The sequence below is a fragment of the Scleropages formosus genome, chromosome 5, assembly GCF_900964775.1.
Source record: "Scleropages formosus chromosome 5, fSclFor1.1, whole genome shotgun sequence".
Lineage (NCBI taxonomy): Eukaryota > Metazoa > Chordata > Actinopteri > Osteoglossiformes > Osteoglossidae > Scleropages > Scleropages formosus.
Window position 1 is genome coordinate 19564803 of NC_041810.1, and position 14181 is coordinate 19578983.

General features: G+C 43.6%; 1 protein-coding gene across 1 annotated transcript; it reads left to right on the forward strand.

Annotated features, from left to right (window-relative positions):
• Positions 1 to 663: 663 nt before the first annotated feature.
• Positions 664 to 6979, forward strand: LOC114910603 (3-oxo-5-beta-steroid 4-dehydrogenase-like). The gene is made up of 9 exons (XM_029252519.1): positions 664 to 1005; positions 2004 to 2171; positions 2285 to 2401; positions 2634 to 2711; positions 3558 to 3680; positions 4358 to 4467; positions 5599 to 5764; positions 5889 to 5971; positions 6861 to 6979. The coding sequence occupies exons 1-9, from the start codon at positions 913 to 915 to the stop codon at positions 6901 to 6903; spliced, it is 981 nt and encodes a 326-aa protein (XP_029108352.1). The 5' UTR covers positions 664 to 912; the 3' UTR covers positions 6904 to 6979.
• Positions 6980 to 14181: the final 7202 nt, after the last annotated feature.

The following is a 14181-nucleotide window of genomic DNA, read 5'->3' on the forward strand; positions in this document are numbered from 1 at the left end:
TCCAGAGCCCGTAGGGCAGCAGGGGCCGTCCGTGAGGGGTTGGGGGATACTGTCATGCCCACGCCCTCACGCCAGACAACCGCACCTGCCCTGAATCAGAGCAGCAGGGTATAAGAAAAAAACCGTGCTGGCTCACCTGGTTGTGGAACCTTGTTGAGTAAAGTTGCTTCTCCTACAAAGGGATAAAACCATGCTTCCCTCCTCATCCTTCCAGTCCCTTTTCATCCTTTGCCCTTCGTTCCCCATTTGCTGCGTTCCCAGTTCCAGATCTCCTGCTTTACCTGATTGATCTGGATTCCTGTCTGTGCCTCGAATAACCCACACCTGTCCCCTACTACGATCCTTGCTTACTCCTTGTTCGGTACCCACAATAAACGAGCTTGCAATTGGGTCCACACCGACTCTTCGGTCTCCTGGCCACATACAGTGGAAAAAAACAATACATTCCTGTAGGTCCACTTACTAATGATTGGTTCCTACCTGGACTGGAAACACCCTTATGTGCCCTCAGCATTACACACACACACACACACACATTTTCAAAACCGCTTGTCCCATATGGGGTCACGGAGCCTACCCGGCAACACAGGGTGAAAGGACGGAGGGGGAGGGGACACACCCAGGACGGGACGCCAGTCTGTCGCAAGACACCCCAAGCGGGACTCGAACCGCAGACCCACTGAAGAGCAGGACCTGGTCCAACCCACTGCGCCACCACGCCCCCTCCCCTCAGCATTAATTTCCCTTTATTTATGAGGGACCGCAAATGCATTGATTATCTTTTCTTTAAGTGTGTTACTGGGGTCAGAGCTCATTGAGACCAAAGGTAACAATACATGACTAATTAAGCTGACTATTCCAACCCCTGCCTTCCTAACTATAAGCTTACATTCCAAAGGATCATAGAGAAAGATGAATCTAACTGTTGGGAGCCACTCAATTTATCTGAGTGATGGAAACAAAATCCCACTTATTGGACTGGGAACCTATAGCGATCCTGACAAAGTAAGATTTTTTAAAATATGTTTATTCTTTAAATCTTATCATGAATGTTGTGTTTGTGTTGAAGATAGGGTTGCCCGGTTCAAGATTCAGGAGAGCCCTGTGTGTATAGCTTTGTGTGCAACTTGAATCATTCCAGTAAAACTGCTCTGTTTCTTTCCTCTTTTCTCTGAGACGCCATATGTGTTTTTGTTGGGATTAAACAGCTAGAGATTTTGTGGGAAAGGTTGAGTTTTTGGGTACACAAGGTATACATTGTTTGCTCAGAGTCTGGTAATCAAACCTAGTGCCATATGTGTTCCATATTGACACTTATTTCCAAGAGGATATGAGCATTTTCAGTCATCTGTATCCTTCTGTTGCTTACACGCACCTTTTTTTTACTCTGAGTTGTGGTTTGCTTTGGAAAAAGGTATTTTGCTAAGTCTAAAAAACCCAACTGCCAACATGGTGAAAGATAAAAATTCTCCAAAACTTTCTTGTTGCTAGAAAGATGATGAAATTAATGTCCTGTGCAGTAATTCATGTTTGATGTGCATGTGGTAAAGATGCTTAGAGGAGATACAGGTGTTACACAGAGAAGAAAACAAGATCAGACTAATTTCATAAAGCCAATGTTACACAACCTCACCTGAACAGTAACAGTCTTACCTGCAGGGTTGCATTTGCTGTTGCGGCAGTGCGTTTTCATGTTTCTGTGATAGTTATTAATTTAGCTGATGCTTTTCTCCAAAGCAACTTAATGTTAAGCCACCTGCAATTATTCACTCGTCATTGCTGGTGCAGTTTAAGAAAAGTGATTTGCTTAATGCTACTACAGGAGGGAGTGGGATTCAAACCTATGCCTTTTGAGTCTAAAGGGAACAATTTAAACGCTGCGCTACCACCTGCCCTTGTTCTCTTGACATCTGAAAATCTTTCCAAAACCAATTCAGTCTTCACAGTTGTGTTCAGTATCATATTTAGAGTGTCCAGCTTCACAGTGGTTTTACTCTTGTCAGACTCCCAAAGGAACAGCCTATGAGTCCGTGAAGTGCGCCATCGATTTTGGATACAGGCACTTTGATGGAGCTCTCGTGTATTTCAACGAGCACGAAATTGGACAGGCCATTTGTGAGAAAATAGCAGATGGAACCGTCAAACGAGAAGAGATCTTCTACTGTGGGAAGGTGTGTGTCTGTGTGATTGGAGTCTAGTAACCATACACACATCGGCTCATTCATGCTATAGGATGCACTGATTTGACTTCCTCTATGTTAATATTCATTGCTGGTGACCACAGTTGTGGAATACCTTCCATCCCCCTGAGCTGGTGAGGCCTGCTCTTGAGAAAACCCTGAAAACCCTGCAGTTTGACTATGTAGACCTCTACATCATCGAGCTCCCGCTGGCCTTTAAGGTATAACCTCTTCACAGTGACTTTGTTCTCCACCACCATAGAATTGTCTAAATGTTAGCAGTTTGAATGTCAGCATAGACATTGATATATCTGGATCACCAATGGAAGGGATCACTTCTCATTAGCATGTTTACTGTCATTGGAACCGCAGGTGTGAAGAGGTGTGTAGCAATAATGTGCTTGTAAACAAATGCATCATCCTTGTTTGTGCTGAGTCTGTGATCTTCTACAGCCTGGAGACACCTTTTTCCCCAGGGATGAGAACGGCAAATGCATTTACCATAAAGCAGACCTCTGCGCCACGTGGGAGGTGGGTCACGCGTGTCATCAAAATTCATTTTTTACAATATCTGTTGAATGAAAAAAGAAAACGAGTTAATCTACCCAAGTCTGGGTGGGAATCTAGGTCTGACATGGGTGTGGTCAGGCTCCTCCCTGCCAGCCCCATCGTTTTATATCTATGTATTTACATTTACTGCATGGTGAGGATCTGTTTTACATGTCTATAAGTACTATATCCTATCTTCACTGTGCCTACATGTATGTAAGGGGACAGCTGATGCCTTTGGACCCAAAAGTCATAGGTTCAGATTCTACCTCCAGCTTTAGTACACTTGAGCAAGGTGCTTGCTGTAAAATTGCTCCAGTAAAATTACCTGGCTGTATAAATGGGTAAATAAGTATCTTAACACTGTAATTTGCTTTGGAGGAAAAAAAAAATATACTTATAATACATGCAATTGCACATGCACTCCAACAGTTTCTTTAATTGTTTGTCCTACTGTCCTGTTGTTTTACTGTATTATTTTGTTTGAATTCTTTAATTTTCTTTTTTTAATACTTAAATGGTTGTTTTATATTGTTTTATGTTGTCTGAAGAACTCAGGGAATATCATTACAATTTCGTTGTTTTGCACTGCAGTACAGTGACAAAGTCTTCAATTCAGTTCAATGCTCCACACTTTATTGGGGCATAGATGCCCTTGACCTTTGAGTCCTTGTCTCCTTACGCAGTGTCACATGATAACAACATTGACTGTGTAGATTTATTTCAGCAGGGCCATTTTATGCTTTTGACTGCATTAAAGTGTGTGTGTGTGTCTGTGAATATGGTCCAAACACTTTCATTTAACTGTATAAACACATGTCTGAATAGGCACTGGAAGCCTGCAAGGACGCTGGACTAACTAAGTCCATTGGAGTATCTAACTTTAACCGCCGACAGCTGGAGATGATTCTGAACAAACCAGGCCTTAAACATAAGCCTGTCTCCAATCAGGTCTGTGTCCTGAGCCCTACACGACTGTTCAAATACAAGTGTTAATATGCAACCACAAGATTAGATTGAGTACCGTTTGGCAAGCAGTGCAATAAGATAACAGGTATCCTGTCCCGATCAGAATTATTTGAGAACATCATGATCAGAGGTTTTGTTGAATTCCCAGAATGAATGACACCAAAACATCAAGTTAAAATTTTTTATGGCTTAAATTCAGGGTTTGGTCTGAAGTACAAAAATATTCCAGGGCAGTTTATTTTTTCACTAGTTTCACATGTTCGTTAAAAATGTTAATATTGGATAACAATATAAATACAATAGCTTTTTAATCTCATTCTTATGTTGCCCTATTTTCTCTTTCATTTCTAAATCTGTTTTCTGCACCATCACAACAGTCACATTTTTGCTTGTTAGCCATTAAAATGTAACTTATGCTTTGTAACTAAAACACAATTGCTGATTAAAAACACGTATCGGGTCAATAAGAAATATGGTGCTTTGTAGCAGCCTGGCCAGCCGATACATTAACTCAAAAATAATATAATAAGGTTAATGTGACGTCCATCGTAAGTCTGAGTTGTCCTTAGTTGCATAAGTCGAGGACCACATGTGAACAAGAGAACCGTGACAATTTTTTTTTTTTTATATTGAATTTGGAATGTTTTGTTTTGCTACAGGTTGAGTGCCACCCATATTTTACTCAGCCCAAGCTGCTGGAGTACTGTCGGCAGAACAACATTGTGATTGTAGGATACAGCCCCCTGGGGACCTCCAGAGATGCCTCCTGGTAGGAACACCCCCATGTTCAGGAGCGAACCTCCTAATCCAGGGAATACCACAGGCCACCTGCGTGATGTCAGAGTCCAGCAGGGACTGGACACATCTCCCAACGTATAGCAGTGCAGTACAGCACCTGTCCACCTCCTTGTGTACAGTAGATCAACTTAGGCGTGGATGTACAGATTCCTGACCATTTGCACTGATGTCGGCCAGTCAGGAGTTACTAAGGAGCCATAGTAGTTAGTTAGTTATGCCTACTACCCCTCCGGGGGCATATGCCGCTAACCAGAGCTCTCCAGGTGTCTCTGTCCTGATCCAGTGTCTCCAGCTGTCCCCAGGTGTGGCCTATCCTCTTGACATCTGCCTCCAGGTCACAGTGCCAAGCGCTTCTTAGGTGGCCTAGTTTCCTTTTCCCCTGGGGGAGTCCAAGTGAGGGCTTTACTAGTAATGCTGGAAGATGGTTTGTGAAGGGTGCGGCCTATCCATCTCCAGCATTGCTAAAGAATTACTTCGGATCCATATTGAGTGGTTCATTGACAGTTTAAAATAATGAGACCAGAGATCAAGGTAGAGCTGAACAAGCTGAGTGTCTCAATTTAAGCAATACAAATTATATATTCATGAACACCAGCAAAAGTAATATATGGGGCCCAAAATGATATGTATATTTCAATGTCCAAAGATAAAAGCAAAAATTGCATTCTCAAAATTGTCCCAAATGTCCAGTGAAGGCTTCAAAACAGAGAAACAAGTGGGGAAAAATTGAAAAAATAAACCTATTTCCGCAAGTAAAATCTCACCAAATGTACATCTGAAACTGATTATCTGGTCTTCTCAAAACAAGTGTATTCAGGCTGGATCAATATTTTTCTGCAGTTTTTTTCTTTTTAGCTGCACAACACAGGCATTTACCTCCATGGAGAATGTATTTTATTGAATGATCAACAATGTCGGCCAGCAATTATCACATGACCTTCTAACTCACATTTCATTGACTAGATCTTGCAGATTTTGATTTTCAAAATAAATATGCAGCAACTGAAATTTATGTGAAGATTTTGTAACTGGGTTATATGTTTTTGCTAGTCCCATGCAGGTAGGGGAGAATAAAGAGGCTCAAATTTTTATTGTGCTACAGGGTCAACTTGAAGTGCCCCCCATTGTTGGAGGACCCACTGTTGGTCTCCATTGGGAAGAAGCATGGAAAGTCTGCAGCTCAGGTGGTGCTTCGCTTCAACGTGCAGCGAGGTGTCGTCGTCATCCCCAAGAGCTTCAACCAAAAGCGCATAAAGGAGGATTTCGAGGTGGGCCCTCAAGGCTCATCCACTAAGTGATATTAGAGAGTGTAACCAGCAGTGTCCTCCTACCGTATTGACGACCACGTAACTTTGTTCACATAACTTTAAACCACTTGTTTCCCTGATACAGATATTTGACTTTTCCCTCACTGAAGATGAAATGAAAGCAATTGAAGGGCTGAACAAAAACATTCGTTTTGTTGAACTTCTCATGTAAGTGACGATGATCCTTCTACCACCTATCCTGTGGTGTCGGGCCAGCAGGTAGCCCTTGAACGTGAAAGTTGCTTGTTCTATTTTCAGTCCTGCTGTTATCCTTAGTATTATTTGAATGAGTTAATTAACCAGCTACAAACTGACAATGTTTAGAGTTGGCTTTTATTTTAGGTGCTAGTAAAAAGAATAATGGTAAATGGCAGTGTTTTCATTATCAATGATTTAGGGTTAGGGGGGCGCGGTGGCCCGGTGGCGCAGTGGGTTGGACCGGGTCCTGCTCTTCCGTGGGTCTGCGGTTCGAGTCCCGCTTGGGGTGCCTTGCGATGGACTGGCGTCCCGTCCTGGGTGTGTCCCCTCCCCCTCCGGCCTTACACCCTGTATTACCGGGTAGGCTCCGGTTCCCCGTGACCCCGTATGGGACAAGCGGTTTTGAAAGTGTGTGTGTGTGTGTGTGTGTGTGTGTGTGTGTGTGTGATTTAGGGTTACCATGGCTCACAAGTGGGCAGCCTTGTACTTGCAGATCATTTTTTTCCTGATCATTCTTTTCCTTTATAGAAGATTGCTTTCATGCTGGTTTTTCTAATTTCCACATTTTCATTTTTACATATAGACAAACGTAACATTAATTAAATTGTAAATTGTAAAGTGGATATTGTACTGTCCCTCTGTTAGAGTATTCTTGGATTACCTCTTATTACATTGTATTTGATCAAATTTACTATTGTTTGCATATCAGACCGTAACAGTTGTCAGAATTCCCAATCATCATCACGATTCCATGCACAAGATCTGGGTACAACCCTAAGCAGTAACTTTTTTGTGCACAATATCAAAACAAACTGGCTGAGTCTGTACTTGTTTGTAATATAATATTTGTGCTCTGCAGGTGGAGTGACCACCCGGAATATCCATTCCATGATGAATACTGAACTAGTGTCTTCTTCCAAGGGGCCAAGACACAAAAGTGCTCTACTGACTTCATTAAAGGATGTTTCTTGTTTCAAATATTGTTTGTGTACTAACTGATATGATTTTTGCTGGTAGTGCAGTGAGTAAAGCTGCTGTATTTGGACTCAAAGACTGCAGATTTGAATCCTACCTCCTGCCAAACTAGGTACTTGCCCTAAACTGTTCAAGAAAAATTAACCAGCTGTATACATGGGTAAATAATTGTAAGTAGCATAATGTTGCAAGTCACTTTGTCAAATCATCAGCTCAATGAATAAATGCTAATGTTTCTAATTAATTTGGGGCAAGACATAAAAAAGAAGTCTGAACTGTTTTACAACAGCTATGGCATTTGTAGTAAAGTGATGATAATGCACTGCCAACTAGTTCAACAGGATCCTAAACATTTTACTGGGTCAGTTTACTGCAGAGATCTAAGCTTTTGGAATGAAAAAGATATGAAACACCCAGAGGTCCGTAAGCAGTAAATACATAAAAAAAAAATACTGAACATCTATTAGCAAAACTGAAATTCTGAGCCAAAGATGAGTGCATAATAATTTTGAATTACTTATTTTGCAGTGACTTGAAATTTACATCTTGGATGCAGGTAAACCTACGGTATGCATTTTGGAAGCTGAGTACATTTTGTGCCGTTATTGGTTTCTTATTGTATCAGTTTCCAACAGGGGGCAGCTCTCAACCACAGTTCTTCTCCTCATGCAACACCGTTTTTTTTAGCCAAGGGCCACAGTCATCATTGTGAACAGTTCCGATGTATAAAAATTACTGACAATCTTAATCTTAAATGTATAAAATGAAATTATTTCATTGTATTTTATGGAGGGAGGGGTGGCGTGGCGGGTTTGGTCAGTGCCTGCTGTGTGGCAGGTCTGGAATTCGAGTCCTGTTTGGGGTGCCTTGCAATGGATCGGCATCCTGTTCTGGCTGTGTCCCTCTCTCTTGCGCCCTGCATTGCCAGGTGCGCTCCGGCTCACTGTAACCCCGCTTGGGACAAGTGGTTGTTGAGATTGGTTGGTTGTATTTTATTTAGTTGTACTGTGTGTCTACCTATAACTATCATATTTCAATAGAATTTATTATAGTTTTGGTAAGTACAGTGTAGACTAAATTTTGCTATGACAGTAGGCTGCATGTTGATCCAACCCATCTTAATTCATTCGAGATTTACAATTAAGTAGGATTTCTAAATACTCTTAAAAACAGGTGTGCAGCCCCCTCTAGCTAGTGATGCCATTCCTCCAATGCGAGCTTGATCATTAATAACTCTGAGTTCTCAGTGTCGTAGTTTCTTTCAGCTGGGGACAGCTTCCGCAAGAAATAGGCACAAGGGTGCAGTTTGGGGGCGTTGCCCTGCCACTGGGACAACATGGTCCCCACCACGGACGCGTCCACCTCCACGACGAAGGGCAAGGTGGGGTCCGGATGCCTAAGAATGGACACCACCGTCAACTGCTCTTTCAGTTCTTGGATGGCGTGTTGGGCCTTATCGCTCCAAGCCAGCCGGGCCCCCTTACCTGAAGTGAGCGCTGTGAGGGGGTGGCGACTGAGCTGAATCCTCTGATGAAGAACCCATAGAAATTGGCAAAGCCCAGGAACCGCTGTCGGGTCTTCACCGTTTTCAGCTGAGGCCATTCGGCAACCGCTTGAACCTTCCCGAGGAATGACAGCCATAGCTGGTGGAACAAACATTTGTACACCTTAACGTAAAGGTGGTTTTGTAAAAGCCATCTCAGTATCACCCTTATCACACGTGTTGCTCCATGCTTCTGGAGTAGATCAGGATGTCGTCTAGGTACACCAGCACCCCATCGTTGACCAAGTCCCCAAAACATGGTTGACAAATGCCTGAAAGACTGAGGGTGCGTTAGATAACCCGAATGGCATGACCAAATACTCATAGTGACCTAGAGTGCTACTGAACGTAGTCGTCCATTCGTCCCCCTCAGGATCCAAATCAGGTTTTACGTGCTCTAGAGGTCTAGTTTGGTTCCCATGCACTTGCTCTAAGGTGGCAGTGATCAGAGGTAGGGGATGAGGATATTTTACTGTAATGGCATTCAGCCCCCGATAATTGATGCAGGGACGCAAACCCTCATGCTTCTTTCCGACAAAGAAGAATGCTGGAAACATGATATACTCCTGCATGGGCTTCTGCTCAGGAAGCAACAGGGGGTACACCCTGTCCCAGGGAAGCAAGGTGCTGGGCAGGAGGTCAGTGGAGCACTCCCATGGTTGGGGCAGTGGAAGGGATGCTGCCCAGCTTTTGTTGAAGACCTCACTGAGGTCTCTACACTCAGCCAAGATTGGCATCAGATGGATCACGTCAGGGCTCTCTATGGACGTGGCCCGACAGGGCAGGGACAGACAGTTTCTGACACACTGAGGCCCCCATGCAACCAGTTCCCTGCTGCTCCACTTGAACACCGGGTCATGTTGGACTAACCAGGTGAAGCCAAGAATAATCGGCATGCCAGGGGACCAAATCAGGAAGAACGTGAGATCCTCCTGGTAACAGGCCCCAATCGTCAGATGTAGCAGTCTGGTGTGCGAGTCTACAAACCCGGTGGAACTCAGCACATCAGGGTTCACTAACCTTGTGATCCAGGGAAGCACCCTCGCTTAGTGGATGGGCTGGGCAGATTGCTCTGAAGTGGTTGGGCGAGCTGCAGTCGAGATACAGCCAGTCCCGGAGTTGGCGCTGTCTCTCTTCAGGGGTAAGCTGGCTGTGTCCTACCTGTATAGGCTCCTGAGGTGCCCCTGCAGGGTGGGGTACTGGAGAGGATGACCATGGTCATGGGGTCTGCTCCTGGGCCAGGTTGTCAATGATAATGGCAGCTTCAATGAAACAACTGAGGGTCCAGTCTTCTCCTCTGTATGTGAGCTCTGCCTGAATGTGGGATTGCAGCCCACTCCGAAAACTGGCTAGAAGTGAAGCAGAGCACCAGCCGCTTTGCTCAGGCAGAGTCTGAAATTTTAATGAATACTCCGCCACCAAGCGATTACCTTGCCGGATCTTTACCAGCTGATCTCTGGCTGCACGCGCCAAGGGCAAATGATCGAAGCCCAGCGACATGCGGGACCAGTCAGGAAAGAAACCAGAAATGCTATTTTGTATTCGTCCACATGGTATGTCTGTGGGGAGCTGGAGAAACCGAGCTTGCATTGCATGAGGTATCCCTGGCAATTGTCTGGTGAACCATCGTACCTCTTGGGCATGGCAATGTGAGGGTCTCCAGGAGGGGCACTGGGCGTGGCAGGTACAAGCGCTGCCTGGTAACCTGCATGGCAGGTGTTTATGCCATCTGCATGATACTGCTGTCTTGGGGTGCCTGCACAAGCCCCTGGGGCATCTCCTCGATCCGAGTTAGGGACTGCTCGTGCGAGTCTAGCAGCGCACCCTGCGCAGAGACGGCGTGGTGAAGCTAGTTAAGCACCGCTGAGTCTGTTGTGTTGGTGGAACCTTCTGTCATGCTGCACTCAGGAAACCAAGCTGACAGACTCAAGCGAAAGTGCTTTGTAGTTGTAAGGAGCAGACTAGTAGCGGTGTCAGGGACAGGCGAGGATTGGTTGATCTTCGTACTTTGATCAGGGAAGCACACAAAAGCCAGAGTGGATGTCATGGAGCAGAGGGTCGAAGAGCCAGCGAAACCAAACCGGAGGAGCACAGGAGGAGGAAGGAGAATGGAGCAAGACAGGAGACAAGGAGAAAGGGCCTTGGCTGTAGACCGCTAGGAGCTGCTTCTTCTCAAGATGAGGTTCGGCAATCAGGTGTTTCCGAATTGTCGCTTTTAGGCCTGTCCTCCCTAATCACCCACAGGTGCGGTCGTCGGGCACATGGTTGGAGGAGTGACAGTATTACTTCAGATGTATGAGAACTGTAGTTAATCAACAGTAGTATATACACTTTTTGTAGCAGTTGATGTTTCCTAAAATTTTTTTTCTAGCAGTATGTTTTGTCTATAGTGAAAAAAATTATAGTTCTTGCTTCACTAGTTAAACATTTAGTTGGTTAAAGACACAAAAGTCAGCTTTTTAAATGCGCATAAAGGCCGCTAATGACCACAGAGCTCAAGCTGTAGAAACAGGAAGGTTTTTTTTTCCACTTCTTTCTTTTTGGCGGATGAGTGCAATTTAATTAAAATGCAAGTCAACGTAAAGGGTGTCGACAGAGATGGGCTTAGCGAAAGGGATGCAGGAGCAGATCGCTGACATGATAAAGGCACCAAGCTTCTGCTGTTTTCCTTCAGTACAAGTCATACTGGCACTGCTGATGTGTAAAACGGGTTTAGATTATCAACGGTGACCTTTATTATTATTGTTGTTGTTGTTGTTAATAATAATAATAATAATAGCGTTTCCTAAATAATGCAGTGTACTGTTCTCCCTGCGTGTTGTGCACACCCAGTACGTTAACGCAGTTTAACAGCAAGCCAAACTCGATTCTCACGAGCCAGGATTATGAGCGTCTTGCTCCTTTATTGTCTCCAAATGTGAAAATGCGAGTGAAACTATAATAAGCAGAAACAGTAAAAGAAACTTAGTCTAATTACAACAATCGTTATAATAACCAGTTAAATCGTTTGCCGATAGCACACTTAGCATGACACAGCGCGAACTCACACGCGTTTTACAAGGACAGTAACGTGGAGTTACGGCTGAATAAACAAGAGTTTACATTGCAAAGGTCAAACTTAAAAGCACGTAAACATTTTAGCCAGTGTCTGCAAGAACTTCACAACTTACAGTTATTGCTTCCACGAGCGTAGGAAAAGCACACAGAACTCAAGACGCTTCCACTATGCCTATCCCAACAGTAGCGCATCATGGAAATAGCGCATGTCCACAAATTGCGTATAACTTCCGGAAATAAAGGTTCCGCTCAACAAAGCAATTAATCGCATGGGCTAAACAAATCTGCGGGCAGAACATGCAGAATGTTGGACTTAGCACACAACATCCCTAGGAGAAATTTATTCAAGACCAGGCTTTGCTCCAGTTGTCTGATACCCATCTAGCAATGAGACTCACATCAGTACAGACTTCTCAGTCTCCCTGCCAGGCTCACAACAAAAAACAATCATGTCTTGATGCTCTGATTATACAAGCTATAGCAGGGTGCAGTTCTTCAACCAGCCCTCCCAGCTCTATGCACAGGATTTGTCAATGACCCCCATGTGCTGAGCCCCTGCTTGTTTATAAACAGGCACCATTTTTTGAACTCATAACGTCTCTGAAATAATCTGTCATGTTAATGTAGACATGCATACTTCCTATTTGGTGTGAGTCAAGTCACCTTGTTGCTCAACAGCGAATGGCACATTTCTGAAGAAACGTAGGTTGTGTCGTGACGTGATTCTTAGTTCAGAGTTCTTACAGTGCAGTGGTTGATGCTTTTGAAATGTTGTGATCATTTTTCCATACTGTACCTCAGCATGTGATTCACACTGCAACCTAAATTTAATAAAAAACACATACTTTTTCATACACAGCTCTTTCTGAAAACTCCCAGCTATTACTGGTATGGTTCCCTGGAGGGGTAGGCAGCTGCTGGTATTTGGAGCCCCAGAGGTTTATTTTTGTCTCCTTCTTCGCAATGGGAGTTTTCCTTTTCCTCTCCTCATCTGCCAGCTGGCTTATCCTACTAGTAAACTACGGCTGTTGTTATTATCGTACCCTAAACCGTGGTTAGAAGTGACCTCTATAAAAATACTTTTAAATGAAATTGAACTGAATATTATAGACATTTTCACTCCGTAATTCTAATGTGACATTGAATTTCAGGCGAAAATCCTACTCATGAAAGTTCAGTGTGAGTCAGAATATCACTTCAGCAACAAAAATATTTGCATAATTTTACAGAAATACTACAAGAACATTTGCAAGACGTTTACAGGGACAGAGTGGTGTATAAATCCACAAAGTCCGGTGAGTCTTTATAGGATAATATATAGATATACGCAGATATCTATTGTCAAAGGCAGCATGGTAGAACAAGAAGCCAGAAGATTTGGTTATTGATATCAATCTACTTAGAGATGTGTGTGACGTGTTTTTCAACAGCAAAATAACCAATAATATTTTAATAGCCAAGACTATGAGATAGTTGATACTACTACTGCTACTGTTATTCTTCTTCTTCTTAATAATAATAAGAATAATAATAACAAAAGATCACTCTGTCTCAGTCACATAGAGACAGACACAGTATACACACACACTTTCTGAACCGCTTGTCCCATTTGGGGTCACGAGGAGCCAGAGCCTAACCCGGAAACATAAGGCTGGAGGGGACACACCCAGGACAGGACGCTAGTCTGTCGCAAGGCACCCCAAGTGGGACCCGAACCGCAGACCCACTGGAGAGAAGGACCCGGTCCAACCCACTGCGCCATACACTATACACACACACACACACACACACACACACACACACATTTTCAGAACCGCTTGTCCCATACAGGGTCACGGGGAACCGGAGCCTACCCGGTAACACAGGGCGTAAGGCCAGAGGGAGAGGGGACACACCCAGGACGGGACGCCAGTCCGTCACAAGGCACCCCAAGCGGGACTCGAACCGCAGAAGAGCAGGACCCGGTCCAACCCACTGCGCCATCGTGCCACACACTATACAGATATTGCAAATACATCCACATACATTAAACAAAAGGTTACAATATTTCAAAGTTATGACAGTGTTGCACTGTTGTCTAATACGTTCCAGAATGGTGATTCATGGGAATTATCATGCGAATCAAATGTTAATTTATCTAGCACAATTAAGTTAAACACTTTGGTCATCCACATATTTACAGAAGGAACTCCAGGCATAGACCACAACGGTAAAATAGATGTTATTACTATTGCTGCTGTTGTAAGTGCATAGTAATCACTATTAAAATAGCTAACGATATATAAAATACCTAACAATAGCTAATGATAGCACAAATGGAATATTTTTTCAATGACGTGTTCTAAAGGATGTACAAGCACACAAGATTTTGATGAGTCAAAACCTGGCAAAAAGAAACACAGATGAAGTAAAGACTTGTATGATGGACACTGTGCCAGAGATATGTTAATACAGCTCCTTTTGTTTTGTTTGTCTCAGAATTTTTGTTTCAGCTCATTGTTTCATCTCTGAATGTCACTTTATGATTGTTACTCTCTAAATATACATATATATTTAAGCATTGTTCAACTTTAACATTATTACTTACCTTCAACAGAGATTTGAG